Source organism: Nyctereutes procyonoides, unplaced genomic scaffold, assembly GCF_905146905.1.
Source record: "Nyctereutes procyonoides isolate TBG_1078 unplaced genomic scaffold, NYPRO_anot_genome, whole genome shotgun sequence".
Taxonomy (NCBI): Eukaryota; Metazoa; Chordata; class Mammalia; order Carnivora; family Canidae; genus Nyctereutes; species Nyctereutes procyonoides.
In genome coordinates this window covers 61,130,515-61,148,711 of record NW_026575146.1, presented here as the reverse complement: position 1 = coordinate 61,148,711, position 18,197 = coordinate 61,130,515, and the positions used below count along the sequence as shown (strand labels likewise).

The following is an 18,197-nucleotide window of genomic DNA, read 5'->3' as shown; positions in this document are numbered from 1 at the left end:
ATCATGCAGTAGTGTGCACAAACTTGAGGTAGAAATATTATTTGTAGGATTCTTTGTTCAGAATTCCTCAAATCAGGGCACTCTCCCCACTCCCCCAGATGCACCAAGGCATTCATGGTCACTGCAGCATGGTTTATAACAGTCAAGCATCAACAGCTACCTAGATGTCTATCAGTGTGAGATGGGTAAATCATGTAAAGTCAATACTTAGTTCTTGAATATTTTATGAGAATGCCTTGATATCTAATAAGCAAATGATAATAAGTAAATGATAAAATGATAAGCAGATACCTAGAACTTCCCAAGTGCTGGCCACTGTTCCCCACAGCAAGCTTCTGAAGTGGGTACTATTATCATTTTACAGGCACAAATGGGCTAAGGGAATTGTCCAGGATCTCACAGTAAGTGGTTGATGGTGAGGTAAACACATTTACTAAATAACACAAGGAGAATTGGGTCTAGATGTGCTCTGAGATCTCTCAGATGACCATATCTCACAGGGTTAAGAGCCCAGGCTTTGGGATCAGACAGCTCTGAGTAAGAACCTGGCTGTGCCATGGGCCAGCTGTCCCCTGGAGCAGATGATTGAGTACCTCTGAACCAGTTTTCAGATCTATGTAAAGAGCAGGCCCAGTTTCATGGGGTCTCATGGGGTTACGGGTGAAGGGAGCCAATGGTGGAGATGCAGGAGGGGAGGTCTTAGTGGGGGGACCCACTCTAAACCCGAGTTGGTCTGGAGATTATTTGAAAGTGAAGGCATTTGGGAATGAACAGCTGCAGGAGGAAGCCTTCATGCAGCTAATCTGACAAAGCATCGGGTGCTGAGAGGTGAGGCTGCCTGGAGCCCCCTCCGCGGGCAGGCCTGCACCCAGGAGAGAGACTGAAATAAACCTGCCCCACATCCCGACTCTGCGGAGTTCCTGGCACAGAAAAGGAAAGACCACTCTCACCTGCATAAATAAATATTATCCCAGACTTCCCCATCTCTGATTCATTCTCCCTAAAACCCATTTGTCTTTCCTAAAGGAACTTTTTTGTTCTTTCCTTAGGAGCACTGTCTCCTCCCTCTGTCCTGGCTAAAGGAAGTCTATTAAGTCTCCAGGTCAGGAGCTGACTTCTTGTCTTGTTAACTCCTGTTTATATGAACATGCTTTTTCTCCTGTTAATCTCCCTCGCATCTGCTCATTCCAAGGCCCTTATAGTCATTTCATCTGAGAGAGGCAGGGAGTCTTTCCTCCCTGACACTAGCAGGTGCTCAGTGCATAACATCATCTTCTCCCATGACTCTGAAATCTCAGGATTCTAGTTTCGTCTGCATATTTTAAAAAGTCCAAAATGTACCCTGAGATTATAAATGAGATCATCAAGCATACTGAAATACAGAGGTAAACATTTTGAAATGGAAGCGATCTGGATTATACACAGAACATAACGTAGATTCCTTCCAATTCTGTAAAATTTTCTGTAGGTGGAAATTTGACTGCAGAGACAAACTGTGGAGACAAATTACATGAGTAGGCTATAGCGGAGGAAAACTTATAATCGAGCAAATGTGATATATGGTTAATGAGATGCATGCTTTTTATTATGCCACATGTTGATTAAAAATGAATGGTAAGCAGTACACAAAAAATGACTTGAGTTGATCCTGCTTCTAAGTGATTAAAATGAACATGAGCTCCTGATCTGCCTTCCCAAAGATTGGGGCCAGAATGGATCTTTCCTCTCTGCTTCCCTTTTGGAGGAGAAGCATGGAGGGGTGCCTCCAGATGACAGGGACTGGGGTCTTGTGGATCCAACATGCTTCCCTGTTGGGGGGAGGGATGAGGAGGGATGAGGCAGTATTTGCTAACATTTTCCCCAGTTCCTGGGACATAGGCTGGAGCTTCTCTAGAAGGTCATTAATGATAGGAAGGATCTTATGACAGAGGGGTGGCAGCTGCTGTACCTAAGTCGGGGACCTCATGTCTGCCCTGTCTCTAATCATGGGGATCCCTACTAAAAAATCTGAAGACAAACGACTGGTGGGAAGCAGTAAATGCAGAAGACAATCATAATAAACCATACAGAATGGCTAAATGTTGGCTGGGAGAAAGAGTGGCTTCAGCATGGTAAGCTTTTTTGTATTATTTGACTTTTCTAGCTAAAGCCATCTATATTTATTTCATAAATCTGTATTTATTTTCCATGTCAACAAGGTTTTCTTGCTAGTGAGAACACAGACTACAGTTTGCTTTTTCTTGTCATTTTTTAATTAAGAAACAATGTAACATGCATTTAAAAATAAAAAATAATTTGTAATCATGCATTAATAAAAGCAAATGAGAGCACAACCTAAAATAACACATCAGTATATGAGAATATATAAATGTTTGCATAGCGGCTTGACTTAAGCAGATTATTTAGTCCTACAGCTTTTCCTACATATTCTCTATGAAGTCTTCAGGGGGATGAACTTTATACTTTCCATGCAGAACTGTGTGAAGTGTCTGAGCTTTAGCTCTATTTTCAACGTTAGCCTGCCTGTTTCTTGGATGCTGGGAGAAGGCAGGAGAGTCCTGCGTCAGGATGGGGCAGTGTGTGGCTGATTTGGTTATTCAGAAAGTCAAACAGGCAGCACATCCCGGCCTTGGTTCTCTGTGACCCTGTGTCACACATGGGCCATGTTGATAGGCCCAGATGGATGCCTGCACACGCCAGGGGTTATGTTATAAGGGCTTAGGAAACCTGAATCTTTTGTGCAGAATCATGCCTCTGCTTCACCTGGAAGAAAAAAAGATCATCTTACAAAGCAGCTTTCTGTATAAATGTCCTTGAAAAACAGGTCAGAATAAAAGATAGTCAGGACTTCTCTTTGTAAGAGGTGCAGAAATGTGAGAAACCCATGGAGAATTGTCTTACCTCTGCTCTGGCCCCCATGGCCTTTTATCATCCCTAGGAAACAGCGAGGATATGTGGCAAAGGGGCTTACTTTTTATTTATTTCAACTTCCTTTTCAGATATGTATTTCTTTTATCCTATTGTATGCATAGTTCTTGTGTCAGAGTTCATTTTGAAATTGTAGTGACCATAATCATTTTGGTTTAACAGTATTGCTAACTCAAATTTTAAAATGCTAAGGAAAGAACTTTTTTTTTTTTTAGTTACTAAAACCACCAAAACTTTAGATAGACAATAGAAAAACAGCTATTTAATCTTGATACATTTTTTTTAAAATATTTTACTTATTTATTCATGAGAGATACACACACACACAGAGGCAGAGTCATAGGCAGAGAGAGAAGCAGGCTCCATGCAGGGAGCCCAATATGGGACTCGATCCCGGGACTCCAGGACCATGCCTTAGGCCGAAGGCAGGAACTAAACCGCTGAGCCATCCAGGGATCCCTGATCTTGATACAATTTTAGACTTATTTGGCTAAATCCTATATAAGTTAACATTTCCTTTGAAAGCAGAATTGTGGCTACCACTCAGAAACGACTCTTAATTTTTGTATAAGTGACAGCTAAATCTTGTGATGGTAAGTATGTTTCCCTTATAAACAAAGTGGGGCTAAATCAAAATATCTGATTTGAGAAGAAAATTTTGAATGGAAAAAATTTTCATTCCGCTGCTGCAGGATTGTTTGCGTGTTCCCCTATGTTAAAATGGGCAGTTTTCCTCTTCCTTAAAAGCATTTATTTATTTAAAGTTTGTTTATTTATTTAAATGATCTCTCCACCCCACATGGGGCTCAAACTTGTGAATGTGACATCAAGAATCATACATCCCCCTGAGCCAGCCAGGGGCCCTGGTGGTTAGCATCTTGAAAGAAATTAAAATCCACAGAGAATGGTTTAGAGTATTTATTTAGTAGTTCAGTGGTATTCACTCTTCCTCAGAAATTATTTAAAAATGGAGTTTTTGTTCAAGATGTCTAAAACTAGTCTGAGGTTTTTTTCCCCCACCCCTGTATTGTGCTGTAATTGACACATACCATTTCCCTGGGCCCTCACATGGTCTTTGCTCTGTGTGCACACTACCCCGGGGCCTCTCTGTGAGTCCAGATTTCCTCTTGTAACAACCCAGTCACACTGGATTAGGACTCACCCTAATGGCCTCTTTTACCTTAATCACCCCTTTATAGACCCTGTCTCCAAGCACAGTCATGTTTTGAAGTATTAGGGGTTCAGGATTCCACCTAGGAATTTGGGAGGGGGACACAAGTCAGCCCATCATAGTAAGTGAGATGAATTCTCTACCTTATGAGATACTTTCATGTTGAATTAAATACATCCTGGCATCAGTTCAAATCACTGGAACTTCTCGATGAGAAATCTTCTGAAATTTTGTACAAATAACCTGTTTGACATATCATTATTTTGAACATATACAGGAGACTAACAGGAAAGTGCTATTCTACCAATAATCTGAATTGTTAAAGAATGTCATCAAAACTATGCCTAGAGTCAAGTTTAAATGTTATATTTAATTCTTTTCATTCAGTTGACTTATTTAATTCCTTCAAGTTGCTGATAGGATAGGCATACTATTAAACACTCATTTAAGGCATTTCTTCTAACACTAGCAATACTTCATTTTATTCTTTAGTGTCACTCTTCAAGTACCAAAAGCTAATTCATTTTTCAAAAAATAAGCTTGTGCCGTGTATCAAATCACACATGCTTTTTGTGATGTCCTGGTATTGTTTTCAATAACCATACACTTTTTAAAATATGATCTTGTTGTTATTGGAAATACTGTTTTTCTGGCCTTTTCTCCACTTTCAACCTCTTTGCCAACATAAATTTGCCTTCCAGATATCTTATAAAATGTATTTCTCCCAATCACTTAGAAAGACTGGGAAGGGAGGAGTATTGAGAAACCCAAACTAGTGTCTCTGCAGAGTCAAGGAAACCTGTCTTCTCTCTTGGGTTCATATTTCAAGGAGAAGGTAAAAGCCTACAACGTAATGATGTGTTTTAAAGATACTTTCTTTCAACAAGATTTTAGTAATGTTTACATTGCTCTTCTTTATACAGCGCATATAACAAAAGCATGTCAGTTAGAGCAGCATTTGGGACCCTGTTTCCTCCAGCTGCATTGGCCCTGGGATGTGGGTGATTCCAGGGCCAGGCCTATGGGTTTCTGGATGGTGTAACTGTGCTTCGAAGTAGGGGAAGGTGGTGGGACACAGAGAGGTGGTTGCCTCTTTTTGCTCAGCCACTGGTTTGACTTTGTGACTTGCTTCCACTAAGACCCTATAAGAGAAACCAGGAAATACTGCCTTAGTGCATGCTTTTTCCAACATATTGAGATTTTCATGTCAGAATATATTACATACATACTTATACATATTATGTGCATTAATACATATACACCCAAGAAAATCTTTTCAGTGCACTTCAGGTACATGTTGGCTTGTTTTAGGCAAGAAGAGAGATTATTCACTCACTTCCTAGAACATTGTTGAAGTAAACTTACCTGCACAGGCTAAAACTCTAGTGTTCACCCAGCACAAAGCACCTGGTTAACTGAGGTCTCAAGGGGTGATCCTTCCAGATCATACATTGGACATCCCAATCCATGTTACTGCATGTCCAATTCACTCAAAAAAACTAAAGTAGAAAGGGCATACTTCCCTTGTTTTATTTATGTGTAAATGGGACAGTACTTTCTAGCTCCATAAAACATTAAAAATAATTTATAACAAGAGCATTGACTTTAAAGCAACTAAGTACAACTTTTACATGGCCTAACTATAGGAAATCATTTTAGTACATCCTTTCATGGCCTATGAGCCTCTGAAAATAACAGGGACGAAATATTACTTTGAATAATAACAATAATTATTATTATTCCCCCAGTATCCATGAAGAAGCCAAGACGTGGGGAGACTGAAGCATCTTGTCCAAGATCATCATGGCCCTGTAATTAGCATGGTCAGAACGAGAGCTTGGGGATAGCTGCCCACTCTCTTAATCCCAGCAGCATCTTCCCTTCTACCTCAGAGGTCTTAAAATAAAACGAATAGCATGAGTGAATAATGAAGCTCAGATTTCCTAGGGGCCCAGAGTAGAGGCTTAATATTTATTTATTTTTAAAGTCACTGAGACCTGTTTCTATAAGTGGCATTACTCATATTTTAAAATAAGACATTGATATAAAAGTCTTTCTTAGGACACAGATTTTTAGATCTAAAATGACAAATATGTAAGAGGCATCTTGAAAGATCATCTGTTGACTTTAACACAGAATTGCAGTGACTCACGTTACACTAGGGACCATGGCTCTGAGTGAACCTCCCAAGGATCCTTTCTCATGATTTAGATCGTTACTGGTGTGACTGCTAACTAAACTCAATGCAGGGTTGACAGCTTTTCAGAAATGTCACCTGTTTCTAAAACAAACTATTTTAGAAACATGTATATTGCACATGAGTGGGTCCCAAGCCATAAACTCGACTTACCTTCAGTGCAGCTAGCGTGGAAACAGAAAACTTCATCAGACATCGTTTGTTCCTAATAGTGGATGAAACTTTCAGTTGTGATGCCATTAAGGTGATTGAAGATTGAGTCCACGTCCAACTGAAGTGTTCCTGATGATTAATAGCAGGGAGGGTTTTTGTTGGTTTGCTTCTTAGTGTTAGGTGAGCCAACAGGCATGCCAGAAAGACAAGCCCGTGAAACTCCTCACACTAACTCATCAAAATTGTAAGACAGTTTTCTCTTGTTCTTAACTTTATGCACAAAAATGCTGGCTTCCCCAAGTGCCAGAGAGATGGGGAAAGAATTTGGTTGGAGCCGATTTTGTCCAGGTCCAAGTGGAGGGGAACTCTGTCTGAACGTGGGCAGGGAAGTGCTGAGAAATTGCCAAGGCCTGTGTGCAGTCCCCAGGAAAGCTCCTTCCTGCTCCCATGGGGTCTTCATCCTGTCACTTGTTAGAATAGGGCAAAAGTGGGCCTTTGTTCCTGCCAGTCTGTGTTTGGCCTCTACATCCAAGTCTGTTCTAGAAACACCAAAGGAAATGTAGATGAGGCAAACAATAGATTATACCACCTCTTAAGAGATAGACATTAGCTTAGCAAAAAGACATGGGATCATTTCGGTAATGAGCCCCAAAAGTATGAATGACATACTAGTAGAGAGCTCTCCTATGCCAAAGTCATTTCACTTAATTTCTGTATCTTTAAAGAAATGTATTTTTGATTCATATCCAAAGGGACTATTGACCATTCTACGAAAGACAAAAATACTGTAATTCCTTAAAATGAGAATGAATTAAAATAATCATAGGTGTACCCACATACATACATACATTCCAAGTATTTGTATATAATTAAGATCATATGTGATGAATGTTTTGTTTTGTTTTGTATGCAGATTCTCAGAAGTTGTAAAGAGTGCTTTCCGAATCTCTTCTTTTCATAGGCTGTTAAGACATTATTGCCACTTGAAATATTTCTTAAATAGTATTCTGTCTAAATTCCATGAAAACAGAAACAGAAATTCCTTTTGCTATATGGCATTGTCATCACACAATCTGAAGTACGGTGTTCAGAATTTATATTCAATAAACAAAGTGCTTCAGAAGGAAGTAATGATATCTGAGGAAAATAAAACAATTTGTTAAAATATCCTTCCTGGGAAATGATTTCGTTACACGGTTTATACGGAGGTTTAAAATTGTTGTCAGTTACACTCAAATAAATATTGACTTCAGGTCTTAAGTTGAATTATAATTTTGGCATCAGTGTGACTGTAGGAGCTGATATCCCTCCCTTGATTATTGATCTGCACGTCTTGGATAATGACCCTGAGATAGAAGGCAAGTAACATGATGCAGAGCTTGACAGATGAGCTGCCTCTGCCAAATGCACCCACAATAGTTAAAATGGCTGCCCAGGCCATGGCTACAGTGGCCAACACTCATGGACCGCCTACCTCCAGGCAGGTGTGGGAACGTGACTTTTCAGATCCTATGTCACTCAATAGCAGCTCAACCTTTGGAGTTAGGTTTGACGAAGCTGATCTTGTAGATGAAGGAAGTGTGGCTTGCAGCCCCCAAATAACTGTTAAGACCATGTGCCAGAGAGTAGTGCAGCTGATACACCAGGCAGCTCCTGCTCATGCCAGCCTGTGGTTCCTGCAGGAAGGTAGGGATGGAGAGAGCACATGTCCCACATCCCATTTGGCACATAGACACAGTGGAAAGGGTTTACCTGACCTTGGCATAACAGTTGCTAAACCTTGGAAAAAAGCTGATGTCAGGCAACGATTACACTTTCACTGAGCAAAAGAGAGATGAGTGAGGGCCTCCTGGTTGATGTTTCATTCCCTAGCCAAGAGAAAGTATGTGACTGTCTGAGACTGGCACTGCCATCGCATTTGAGTTTTCTGTATTCTCCGTTCCATCTCTTCATCCCTGCTTGTCATGGCTTACAACCCGGAGTCGTGATTGGCCTTGGTTTGGTCTGGTCTGGTTGTTAAGCCAGATCTGGTGTTTCATGAAGCAAAACAACCAGGCAGGCATCCTTCTTGGCTGAGCTGAGAGCTTTGCTCCTGGGCTGTATGGTACTAACTACAGGTGGATAGGGGAGTCTGTCCTTCGAGGGCAGGTGAGCATAAGAAAAGGTCAACTCTTTTGTTCCCTGATTTTATTAGTGTTATATGAAGGAGTATTATGAGAACATCTTTGACAGTCTGGATGATAAAACTTGGAGAGATCAAAGAGCACAGAACTTGGAGTTTTGATTGTGGGTTCCAGAGAAGTGCTAGCTAGAACTTAGGTCTATTTAACATTTGACATTAGAGACACATCACAGCTTAGCACCCCTACTGTTTGCTTTCAGAGCATAAACCAATAAGGTTCTTGGGGTTCCAGCAAGGAACCTTACGGGGGCAGCATCTATTAAGATGCTGTGTTGACGGAAAGACTTAGGTTGCTATGGCTTCCCTATAGCATTGGCCATTGGGGAAAATTGATGAGGCATCTGATGAAGAGTCAATGGAATCAATTTTAAAATGGGATTTGAAGCTTCAGGAGCAGACTCTAGAATGCTCAGAGCAGAAAGAGCTCTGGTTGAAATCCTGGTCCAGAGGAGGCTAGAGCAGGTTCTGGGGCTCAGGTGACAGGACAGTAGAGCCCAGCCTTCCAGTGGACTTCGGAGGTGCAGACAAATTGTTTCCACAGGAGTTGTGATCTCTGATGCACCCTATAGTCTCCTGAATATTGATGAGCGGGCGTTAATGCAAGACCTCAGGGGTGCAGGGAGTAGATCTGCCGATAGGGGACAACTAAACTCATTTCATCTGAAACCCATCCATCCTTTTTTTTTTTTTTTTTTCTGCATAAAAGTGCACAACAGGTTAGTAAACGTGGTCGAAGAGAAACTGCCAGGACAGGGAGGAGAGGGTGCGTGGAAATGCACTTCCTGTGTGTTAGAGTCTAGAGTCTGTGCTTTCTTGTAATTTTTCTTGCATGTGTGCGTTACCCTTCAAAACATCCATTAAATCGTTAGTAACATATCAATGATTAATATGTATATATACGGAAGCATCACCCTTTTTTTTAAAAAAAAGATTGTATGTATTTATTCATGAGAGACACACTGAGAGAGACAGAGACACAGACAGAGGGAGAAGCAGGCTCCCTGTGGGGAGACTGAGGCGGGACTCCATTCCAGGACCGTGGGGTAATGACCTGAGCCGAAGGCAGGCATCCCGAATCACCCATTCTTTAGGTTTTCCTATATGCCGGTGGTTATATTCAAAACAACACCATGAGAAATGAGTCACATATTCCTTATAACAACTTCCTTGGCTTTCATACTGGCCTTTCTAGCATGAGGCCAGGTGCCTGTGGCTGAGCAAGCGCACCCCTCTGTCCTGTGGTCTCCCGGGTGCTCCTGAAGTGCTGCTACCCTGGGGCAACCTGACCACACACAGTGGCCACTGGGATTGAAATCCGAAGTCTCAGAATCTGGTCCTGGCCATGCTGGATAATAGCTATCCTACCTCTGCAGAGTCTTCTGGCTTTCTTAGACTTTGATTTTGCATTTATACATGAAGGGTTTTGAATGAAAGAACACTGTCTAGGGCCCTTCCAGCTCTCAAATCCCATAGTCTAGGATTCTTACTGCCCGGGCTGCAAGTTATCATTGTGCTTGATTGCCTTGTGTGTGGGGTTGCATGTGAGCATCTTAACTGCTTAATGATTAGGGAAATGGTTTAGGGGAAGAGCAACTTTCCAAAAGCCAGCCTTCAAGGGTAGCAGGTTTATAGCCAGCTTAATGGTACGGCTGAAATTTAAATCACCCTGCAAATAAGGAAAACTTAGAACAATGGTGACTAATCCAGGCCCTGAAGAAAGGTTGTCCCATCCCCCTGAGATGCTGGCAGCATTTCTACAAAGCAGGCAGCTCCTTGCATATTAACAAAGTGGAGCATCCGTCCCTGGCTGGCGTGAGAAGTGACGACGTGAACTCCGTGTGCTGCGGTCACATTGATCCCTGTCTCCGTTCTCTCCCAGGGTTTTCCAGGAAACACAAACGCAGACAGTGTGGTGCATTACAGACTCCAGCCTCCCTTCGAAGCCAGGTTCCTGCGCTTCCTCCCCTTGGCCTGGAACCCCAAGGGCAGGATCGGGATGCGGATAGAAGTGTACGGATGTGCATACCGTAAGTGGTGTTACTCCCTCACCGAGGTCCATGACAGAGGGACATGCTCCGAGGGCCACGCTGAAAACTCAGCTTGGCTTTTTTCCAGCCTTTTAAATATCTCTGTATATGAAACTGTCTTTGTTATTTTGTTTTTAGTTTTTTATTTTTATTTTTTATGGAAAGCCTGGTGTCTTTTATAGTTGAATGTAGAGGTGCACCTGCACTGAGCCTCAGAGTTGTAGATTCCCAGAGGAGAGCAGGGTCCCTGTTTTAGACTGGGCGCTTTGTGACATTAACTACGTTCAAATCCACAACTGTAATTCACGGTGACAGATGCTACTCTTGTCTGACACTGAGGTGACCCTGAGTTGGGGACGCACGTGACAGCAGGTGCTTTTGTTTTCCCCGTACTTCCACGATGACTCCGTGCTTCTCCCATAATCACTGCCTTGTGCCCCTACTTTCCTCTGCGTGAACCTTCTTTTGAACGTCATTAATGTGTTGTGTCCCCCCTCTTTCCCCCACTGATGAGGAGGGTGACAAGAACCGCAGCCAACGTGAGCATGAACGCAAGCATGAGCGCATTCAACGAAATGTGTGGGGGAATCGACTCTACAGTTGCCATTTTGATGATCCGGAATATACTGGAATTTCTTCGATTAGTACAGAAAGAAAAAAAAATTACTTAAAAAAAAAAAATCTTCCGGAAAACGAGAGAATGACCCAAAGAGTATGGTGGATGGGAATGTCTTGGGAGGTTGGGTCTTTGGGTCACACTTCATTTCATACCTGCTCAGAGCGTAAGCTTTGCAGAAGAGGGCACCATACACAGAGTACTTAATGCGTCAGACCTGCGGCCTACAGACGTTTTCTCATTCCCCTCTCGCACCAGCCACGGCCCCTTGTGGTAGTAAGCTCAGCCTGTCAGGGGAGGAAGAATCTTCTCCTTGGAGAAATGTAGATGTTTGCCAGAGCTATTACATACTGGATCTAGGATTTAAAAACTGGGTCTTCTTTTTTTGCCGTATTTGGTTCTTGTAACTACTATATTATCCAGGCTTCCATTTCTTTATGCCCTCCCGTGCCCTATAAGAATTTATCGGACACCTGGTATTTGCAAAGAACGGTGTTAGGGATTGGATGTGGGGGACCCTGCTTAAAATGATTCACTTTCTTTGTCAGGATTTTATGAGAAGTCATAAAATGGTACAAAACAAACGTAAAATATTGGAACATGACCCTGGGGTGTGGGGAGTAGAGCGGTCAGACAGTTTTCCAAGTGAAAGGCCTGGACGTGAGCCGGGGGGAGTTGGGGGCTTCCGGGAGGGAAGCAGGGACACACACACAGTGGCCACAGGGACTCCCCGTTTCTGTGGGCTTGGGGATCATGAGGGGTGTGGGCGCTGTGGGCGCAGGGAGAGCTCACATAGCAACGGTACCATCACCCCTTTGCTAACTACACAGACAGTGAGACTTCTGGAGGTGAGGCCCATGGTCCCAGAAGCAACCCCATCCAGCTTCGAGGGTCACTTTCGGCCTTGGCTCCATCCGTACTGTTGAGGAGGGGCTCTACCTTCCCTTGGTTTCCAGACCCCGCCTCTGTGCTGGTGTTTCTGTACAGCATACCGCAGAGCTGGTGTTGCAGTGTGGGCCCCCACCCCCACCCCTTTCCATTGGTCATCTCCTTCCATCCTATTGTTTCTGAGGTGCATCAATGTGCACGACTGCCAGGGGCTGGGACATCTGATATTCACTTTCTCTTTGATCCCATAAAATGAGCTTCTCCATTCTCCCATTACTCTGGAAACAACTTCAGGTTTACCGACTTCAAAGCAGAACCTGCCCTTTGATGGAGATTTGCCATTAGCTTGATGTTCTTTGTGAGGAGATATTACTGCAGATCCTTCAGGTAGAGGTCAGTCCCAGGGAGACCGAAGCTGTGAGCCTGATGCCTGGAAGGGCCGGTGGGCTGTCCTGCTGTCATGGGGCCAGTGTGCATCCTAAATCCAGCAAACATGAGCTTTCGGGGACAAGGGGCTCATAGCATAAAAACGTTAGACTGATGATAATCATTGCTACTTGTAAAACTACACAGAGTAATCGTAGGGCCTCTGTATTGTCTTCATTTTTATTATTAATAGGAGTAATTGTTCAAGCGTAGAGCTTTGCACTCTTTAGTTTTGCAAGTAATTGAGTATGATATGGTTTATAGCCCAAAGTGCTAATTATTGTCTTCTTTCTCCCCATTTCTATTTTCACTGCTCTGTTGATATTGAGAAACTGCCCAGATTGCTTATCTTGGCAGATAATGTCTCTTAGATGCAAGTTGTCTTTTTGGTTTCATTTCTTTAAACTCCAATTACAATGACAATCGCTATTGCTATAATCACCATGCATTTTCCCGGCCTGGAGCACACGCGTTCTCTACCTGAAAATCTCTCCCACCCTCAACTTTAAGAATGGATGTGGAGTGTGTGGGGTCTTCTTAGTCCTTCCTCCTGCCAGCAGCCCCACCTGTCCAGAACCCATCTTCTCAATGGACTTGTTCTAGGCTTTGTATTCCACTCTTAAGAGGGATCTCCGTTTGGGTGTCCTTCGCTTTCTCAAATGTTCAATAACTTTTACACACCGTTTGATCAATCCCAAACTGGTATCCTTGACGCAGGTCTCTGAAGCCACAGATACCGATACCAGTCCCAAGTCCACCTTCTTTCCTTTCCCAATTGTTATTCATCGTTTGGGCATCTTCTCTTCCTTCTTCTCTGCCTTCTACTTTGTCTCCCCATGTTCATTGTCAGTGGCTCCTCAAGTGCTCTCTTGAGCTTGTACCATCATGTGGTCTGTGCTCTCGTAATGTAATCTTATGCTTATTAGTGTGTTGATTGTTTGAATAAGAGAAGGGAGAAAGAAGGAGGGCAGGACAGAGGGGGGAAAAGAGGAAGGAAAGGAGTGCATGAATTCTTAGGAATATGGAATATGTAGGCCCAGAATGACCAACACCATGGGGATCTATCTCCTAGTCATGCACGTAGCACTCTGGTCCTGTGTCAAGTCCAGCATTGAAAATAAAATCAGTAAGCAGGGAAGAGGAGAAGGGAATAAAACATGTAATTGGCTGTTTTAAAATATTGTGTTTATTTGGGGAACCTGGGTGGCTCAGTCAGTTAAGCTCTTGATCTCAGCTCAGGTCTCTATCTCAGGGTCATGAGTTCAAATCCTATGTTGGGCTCTGTGCTGGGCATGGAACTTACTTTAAAACATTTAAATATTGTGTTTATTTAAAATATATATTGACTATTGCAGCAAAAATTTAGAGGTTTTATTTAGCAACCTCAACACGTGCCTATATTTATATCCCTGCTGTAACATTCTATTTTATATATTAATATATAGTTTGTGTGTTTCGGGTTTTTTTGTTTTGTTTTGTTTTTAAAAGATTTTATTTATTTATTTGCAAAAGAGAGTGGACAAGGAGAGGGGAGAGGCAGACGGAGAGGGAGATGCTGACTCCCCACTGAGCAGGGAGGCCAATTTGGGGCTCAATCCCAGGACCCTGAGATCATGACCTGAGCCAAAGGCAGATGCTTAACCAACTGAGCCACCCGGGCGCCCCTATAGTTTATGTTTATACATAATGAGATATACATATTCATTGATCCATGTAGATTTTGATATTCTTCCTTCCTTTGTATTAGTCCATATTTTCACGTATCATTTTCCTTCCCCCTCTAAGACTTCATTTAATATTTTTTCGCAGCATAGATCTGTGGGTGAGGAATCTTTCACTTTTTGTAGGTCCGAAGAGAGTTGGTATTTTGCCCTCACTTTTGAAAGTTATTTTCACTCAGTATAGAATTCTAGGGTAACCTTTCTTTGTTCATCACTTTCAAGATGATGCTCTTCTGTTTCCTCACTTGCATCCTCTCCACTGAGAAATCTGCTGCCATCTGTAATTATATTTCTCTGAATGTGACATGCCTTTTTTTCTCCAGCTGCTTTTAAGATTTTGAATAATTTGTTTCTGGTTTGATTTGGTTTTGTTTTATTCTGTTTCTTGTGTTTGGAGCTCATTGGGCTATTTGGATTTGTGGGCTTATAGTTTTCATTAGCTTTGGAAAGTTGCAGCCATTGTTTCTTCAACTATTTTTTTTCTCAATTTTTCCCTCACTCTTTTCTTTCAGGGACTGACCCAATTATCATTAGAGAAAACATGCATTAAGCTGTTTGATTTTGTTTTGTCACACGACTTCACTGATGTCCTGTTTATTTTCTTAAATTATTTTTTTCCTCTTTGTTTCATTTAAAAATATTGCTATTGTTGTGTCTTCAAGTTCACTGGCCAATTTTTCTGCAATGTTTAATCTGCCAGTAATCCCATTCAGTGTATTTTTCAACTCAGACATTGTAATTTTCACTTTTTTAGAAGTATCTTTTGTGTATCTACTTGACTTTTTGAACATATGGATGGCAGGTATAACAACTACCTTAATGTCTCTCCTCGCTAATTATATCTGTGTCCATTCTGTTTTGATTGATTGTTTTCATTGTGCGTCATACTTTCCAGCTTCCTTGTATGCCTGGAAATTTTTGAGTAGATGCCAGACATTTTGATTTGGATGCTGGACCTTGTTGGATGCTGGACATTTTTACTTTCTCATAGCTTGAGCTTTCCTCAAGAATACGTTGAATTGAAGGCATTTGATCCTTTTAGGTTTTACTTTTAAAATTTGTTAACTCATACCAGAGCAGTGTTTGGTCTAGGGTAATTATTCCCACCTCTGCAATTCCCACCAATGGCAGAGACTGGTGAGGTTTCCAGTCTGGATAATACAGTAGGCACTGTTGCTATGTGCATGCCAGCACTCTTTCCCATTCATCCTTTTAGATGGTTCATTTCCTGGTTTTGATGGGCTTCATCACTCGCACACATTGATCAGTACTTTGCTGAATGCTGATCACCAGTGTTCTCATCATTTATCCTTTGTAACATGCTCGGCCTGTGGACACCAGGTGTTCTGTTCCTACCAGACCTCTGACTGTCTCTTCTTCTCAGGGCATCTGCTGGGCTCTGCCCCAGTTGCTCCTTCCTACTCTGTACCTGGAAATTGTCTCAAGGCAGTGGCCCAAGTGGTGTTCTAGGGATCATCTTGTTTGTCTTTCATCTCTTGGGCATCATGTTGCTTTATGTGCCTCTCCCTTCCACTATTTTTTCTGGCTTCAAGTGAGAGAAAAATCTGGTTATTCTTATCTTGTTCAGGAGCAGAGGTTGTAAATGCAGCTTCCATTCAGGGCACTGCCTTTTCTTTGCCCAGTGCTCTAACATAATAGTGTAGCCAACACCCATATTTCAGGTACTGTTGTACACACTGTCTAGATGTTGAGTTATTTAATACTCCATATCAATGCTTCATCGGAAAGGCCTCTTCATCCTCTACAGATGAGGAAACGGGTACAGACAGGTTAAGGTTTTCTGCAATAGAATCAGGATTTGGACTCTCACAGGGCAACTCCAGCCTTTTCTCTGAGCTACTGCTCTGTGTTGTTCTGAAAGGCTGTTTGTGGGACCAGATCCAGAGGCTATTAGTCTATAAGCACAAATTTAGTTTTGCTACTGGTAAAAATGGATTTCCTTCCTTAAATGGCTAGTATGTGTGGGCCCTTTTTTAAATAATAATGTTAGTGATAGTCACCAAAATATAACCTCAGTTAATAAAACTAATAATTATAAGTTAAAATCATGTGATTTTGGAAAAACACTTCCTATTTTCAATTAAGTATCACATTTTCTCTTTTGGAATGTAAGTTATGTTCTCTTAAGATAGGGAAAACTATTGCTTCACATTTTAATTCATAATAAGTGACCTCTATTTCAAGTACCCCAATTATTTAATTAATTGAATTGCATACAAAGACCTTTGTCATGAAGCCTTCTTGTAAAAGTTAAGTGTGCTACTAAGTGGTAATTTAATGCATTATTTTGGTGTTTTTATTCAAATAAATATTAGATTGGATTATTTGTATTAATTAGGGACATTTAAAATTATATTAAATTTATATACAAATATATAAAATTATGTTTAATTAATATTTATATATATTATATACACATATATAATACATATATACAATAAAGATTTAACCTTAATGGACTGATAACAAGACCACCTTAGCATCACCAGTGAACTCTAAGACTGGAAAGTTGGCTTCTCTAGATGGGTCTGTAACCAGTGGTATGAAGGTCAGGGGAGCCTCTGCGTAGTGGAAATTGCACTCCAGGGGACCTATCTGGGTGGGGTTGCGCCCATCCACACACTCTTGGAGAGTTAGCTCCTGCTAACTCACTGAGCTAAGTATTGTCTGTCCCACAATATGATGTTTTGATGTTTTGGTTTAATTTTTAAAAACCTATTGCCTCTAAAAATTGTGTTTGAGTGATATATGTTTATAATGGTATTTTATATTTACTGACTTGTCAGTTTGTTTTCAAATATTCAGATTGATTAATGAATGTTTGTAAGTAAACAACATTTTATAGAATGGATTCTCTTTGATGAGGCCTATAATTGAGTTTCTAATCTAATTCTTCCTGTTGTAAATCATCTTTGTGATAATGCGTGCTCTTACGTATCATGTGGGCTTCACAGAGAGACTTCTTGATCAAAAGTATAGCCCATTGTTCGAACCATCTTGGCCACTTTATGGTGCCTATCTGTAAATCACATGTGACAAGTACTCTGTGATTGGTAAGGTCTTAAATCCTTTCTTTCCAGATCCTTCCCAGAGAAGAACCCCCTTGCTCTTATTTCCTCCATCCTGACTGTGAGCTTCCTTGTTGCTAGTCTAGTTTCCTTAGCAACTCACAGTAGGACTAGGATATTCCTGGTGAAATGCATCCTTTCATGAGAGCAGAAGTGAGAAAGTGAGAGTAATTACGTCAGCTCTGGGAGGGCCAGGCCATGTCTATCCTCTTGGGTTTTATCTCAGCATCAGCATGGCATGTGGCACCTAGTAGGTACTACGTCCATATTAAATGAAAATGGAGCTATACTTGGGGAAGGAATGGAAATTAAGGGGGGAGGGAAAATCAGGCGCAAATGGTCTTTTTTTTAAGATTTTATTTATTCATGAGAGACACAGAGAGAGTCAGAGACACAGACAGAGGGAAAAACAGACTCCCTGTGGGGAGCCCAACGTGGGACTCAATCCCAGGACCCTGGGATCACGACCTGAGCCGAAGGCAGATGCCCAACCACTGAGCCATCCAGGTGCCCCAGAAATGGTCATTTGATAACAAAACTGTATTTGCCAAAGCAAAATCCCTGCCAAAGTGGAATCTAAAGCTACGGAAGACTATCAATATAAAACCAATCTTTTTGGTGTCCATTGAAAGATGAATGGATAAAGAAGCTGTGTTCTATGTATACAATGGAATATTACTCAGCCATTAGAAATGACAAATACCCACCATTTGCTTCAACGTGGATGGAACTGGAGGGTATTATGCTGAGTGAAATAAGTCAATCGGAGAAGGACAAACATTATATGGTCTCATTCATT

The 18,197-nt window shown here is 41.6% G+C and overlaps 1 protein-coding gene across 1 annotated transcript in view; it reads left to right on the top strand.

Annotated features, from left to right (window-relative positions):
- Positions 1-18,197, top strand: part of LOC129500976 (contactin-associated protein-like 3) — a 186,778-nt gene that overhangs the window by 75,762 nt on the left and 92,819 nt on the right. The window contains exon 4 of the mRNA XM_055311909.1: positions 10,511-10,658. Within this exon, the coding sequence (XP_055167884.1) occupies positions 10,511-10,658 (148 nt within the window). The remainder of the gene's footprint in view (positions 1-10,510; positions 10,659-18,197) is intronic.